General features: G+C 57.2%; 1 protein-coding gene across 1 annotated transcript in view; it reads right to left on the minus strand.

Annotated features, from left to right (window-relative positions):
- Positions 1 to 698: 698 nt before the first annotated feature.
- Positions 699 to 2,701, minus strand: part of LOC108803776 (alanine--tRNA ligase, mitochondrial-like) — a gene marked incomplete at its 3' end in the record, with an annotated part of 19,723 nt that continues 17,720 nt past the window's right edge. Inside the window, exons 9-13 of the mRNA XM_018575582.1 lie at positions 2,516 to 2,656; positions 2,133 to 2,270; positions 1,529 to 1,629; positions 1,338 to 1,446; positions 699 to 824 (exon numbers count right to left, since the gene is read on the minus strand). Coding sequence (XP_018431084.1) covers positions 699 to 824; positions 1,338 to 1,446; positions 1,529 to 1,629; positions 2,133 to 2,270; positions 2,516 to 2,656 — 615 coding nt within the window. The remainder of the gene's footprint in view (positions 825 to 1,337; positions 1,447 to 1,528; positions 1,630 to 2,132; positions 2,271 to 2,515; positions 2,657 to 2,701) is intronic.

Genomic DNA, 2,701 nt, shown 5'->3' on the forward strand with positions numbered 1-2,701 from the left:
CTCTGCACAAAAACAATGACACCATTACAGGGGGGCGGAGACTTCTCTCTCTCACATTTTCTCATGTCTTTTGTAAATCATGTGACCACATGTCTCCTCCCCCTTCTGTAGCACAACATCGCGGGTTCCTTAACTGAACACTACACATACGCACACTAAAGCTGCCCGCAATCTGATTGGACGGTCTTTGTCCTTCTCTACGCAATGCAGGCAGATCGGCGTGGCTGGTGGGAGGGGCCGGCAGGGGGCGGTACATAGCTTCCTGAAAACATCACAGCACCCTGCCTCAGTACTCCTCTGAAGGGGCCTCAGACCTGATGCAAGCAGTGGGCCGGCCTTTGGGAGGAGATATGCAAATAACAAAATGCCTCGATGGGTGGGCGTCAGTCTGGAGGAGTGGGTGTGTCTAGGCAGGCTGTATTTGCATATAGACCACTCTGGGCAACGCCCACATGTGATGCTGAGCCTTTATAATTGAATGAATGAGTGAAAGGGGCGGGGCCAGGGACAGTCAGGCTGGGTAGGAAAGGGTTAGATGATGCAGGAAATGGGGCGGAGCTCTATCTGACTTGCTGCAGCTTCTAATGTACATGGTGAGGAGCTCCCGGTGTGCAGTGACATCAGAGGGGAGGAGCCAGTACAGCCAATCAGAGGCGGGCACAGGGGTAAGTACGGGCGCCCTCCTCATCCCTACTCACGTCCGTCACATGTCCGACCTCCTTGGACAACCTCAGAGCCTCGTCCAGGGAGGACGTCCCCGCCATCTTCATCCGCTCAGCGATGGATCCCACCTCCCCGTGCAGAGCGAGTCCCGTCTCCTGGGCCTGGAGGGGAGAGATGACACTCAGGGATGTGAAGCAGGAGGAGCGAGACTCTCGGGTCGGGGGCATCCCGGATGTCATCACGTTGGGAACCTCCGGCATGTGCGTGAGGGGGAGGGGCAGGAGGACGGGGCGTACCCGACACGTCCTCTATAATATGATGATGTGTTGTAGGACGTATGCAGCACGCCCACCGTCCTGACCCGGTGTATACGTCACGTGTGCACCGCAGACAGCTGAGAGTAAACAAAGCAGCACTTCCAGCTCGGTCACATGTCCCGGGGGGCGGGGACAAACGTCATTATTACTGGTGAGGAAACCCCCGGAAGGGTGACAGATAATGGGGGAGGGGCAGGAGGACGGGGCGTACCGGACACGTCCTCTGTAATATGAAGGACGGGGATAACAGCGATTTCATCATCAGACGGTTATCAATACGGGATCAATAATCAATAAATGAATGTGATTAGTAGGAGAAGAGGGCGGCAGGTGATTGGAGGATGGGTGACCTCTGACCTCTCGGGCGTCTTCTCCGGTCACGGCGACGAGGCGGACGATCCCTTTGGTCAGAGGTTTTTCAGAGGTGATGACGAGCTCCCCGATGGTCCCGGTCCTCACGAGGTGCCTGTGGGGGAGGAGAGAACGTCAGGGGGGGGGGAGATACAATCAGCCAATCAGATCCCGGGAAGGACACCACGGACTCTTACGTGCCGCAGCAAAGTTCCACCGACGTGTGCCGGGCGGCCGGACCCAACGTTTCCGGGACGGGGACACCCACCGAGACCACGCGGACCGGATCCGGGTACACCTGCCGGAGGGGAGAGGTGAGGAGAAGAGATCGCCCCGGGACTCTCTGCCGGCCTCTGCACAGGTTTTGTGGGAGGGGCCTGAAAACTCCTATAGACATCACAACACCCTGACTGGGATCTTCTTCAGGAGCCCCCTCATGGTATGAACACGCCCCTGGCACCCCTGTACATAGACATGCTCCTCCTCCAAGATGGCCACTGGAGGATAAAGACTTTAGCTGTGCAGTCTGCTGATCAGTTGCCGGTTACAATCTAATCCAGCAACTGATCAGCAGGCTGCACAGCTAAAGTCTCCTCCGTCTAGTGGTCTCATGTTTAAAGGGATGCCGGGGGTGTGGTCCTCCATGTGACGCTACCCACAACACTGACCTCCCAGAGCACTATGGGTAATCCAAAGACGCAGCACATATGATGTACCCATAACGCTGGATTCCCCCGTTGCTGTGGGAGGAGTCACTGCTGCGGAGGGGGAGGAGCCACTGCTGTAATGGAACCTTCTTACCTCGTCCACGCTGCGAAGCCCCGGGATAGTTTTGGCGTCTGCGAGTGGGATCTCGGCGGTATAAACTTCCTGATTCCGACCAATCAGATCTCGGAGCTTCTTCTCCACTTCCTGCAGCTGCTGACCACTCACCGCCCCCTAAAATATACACAGAGCGTGAGAAATGAGACCAGACTCCGCCCTTCAACATTCAGACACAGGTCACCTGACACTGGCATCCAATGAGCAGGGCGGGCACAGACACAGGTCACCTGACACTGGCATCCAATGAGCAGAATGGACACAGACACAGGTCACCTGACACTGGATTCTCTCAGAGCCGCGAGGAACCCACCATCATCTCCCCCATTACAGAGCCGTCCTGGAGTTGCTCGGGTCCTTACCGTGACACTGACATCAAAGCGCAGTCGCTCCGCGGTGACATGTGACCCGCGCTGTGCCGCGCTCTCCCCCAGGACCTGACGCAGGGCGAAGTTCAGCAGGTGGGTGGCGGTGTGCTTCTCCATACACGAGGTGCGCTGCGCCTGTGAGGAGACAGGAGAACATTGAGATCACAGCCCTCCATCACC

This window comes from Nanorana parkeri, unplaced genomic scaffold, assembly GCF_000935625.1.
Source record: "Nanorana parkeri isolate BGI_ZX_2015 unplaced genomic scaffold, ASM93562v1 scaffold4194, whole genome shotgun sequence".
Classification (NCBI taxonomy): Eukaryota; Metazoa; Chordata; class Amphibia; order Anura; family Dicroglossidae; genus Nanorana; species Nanorana parkeri.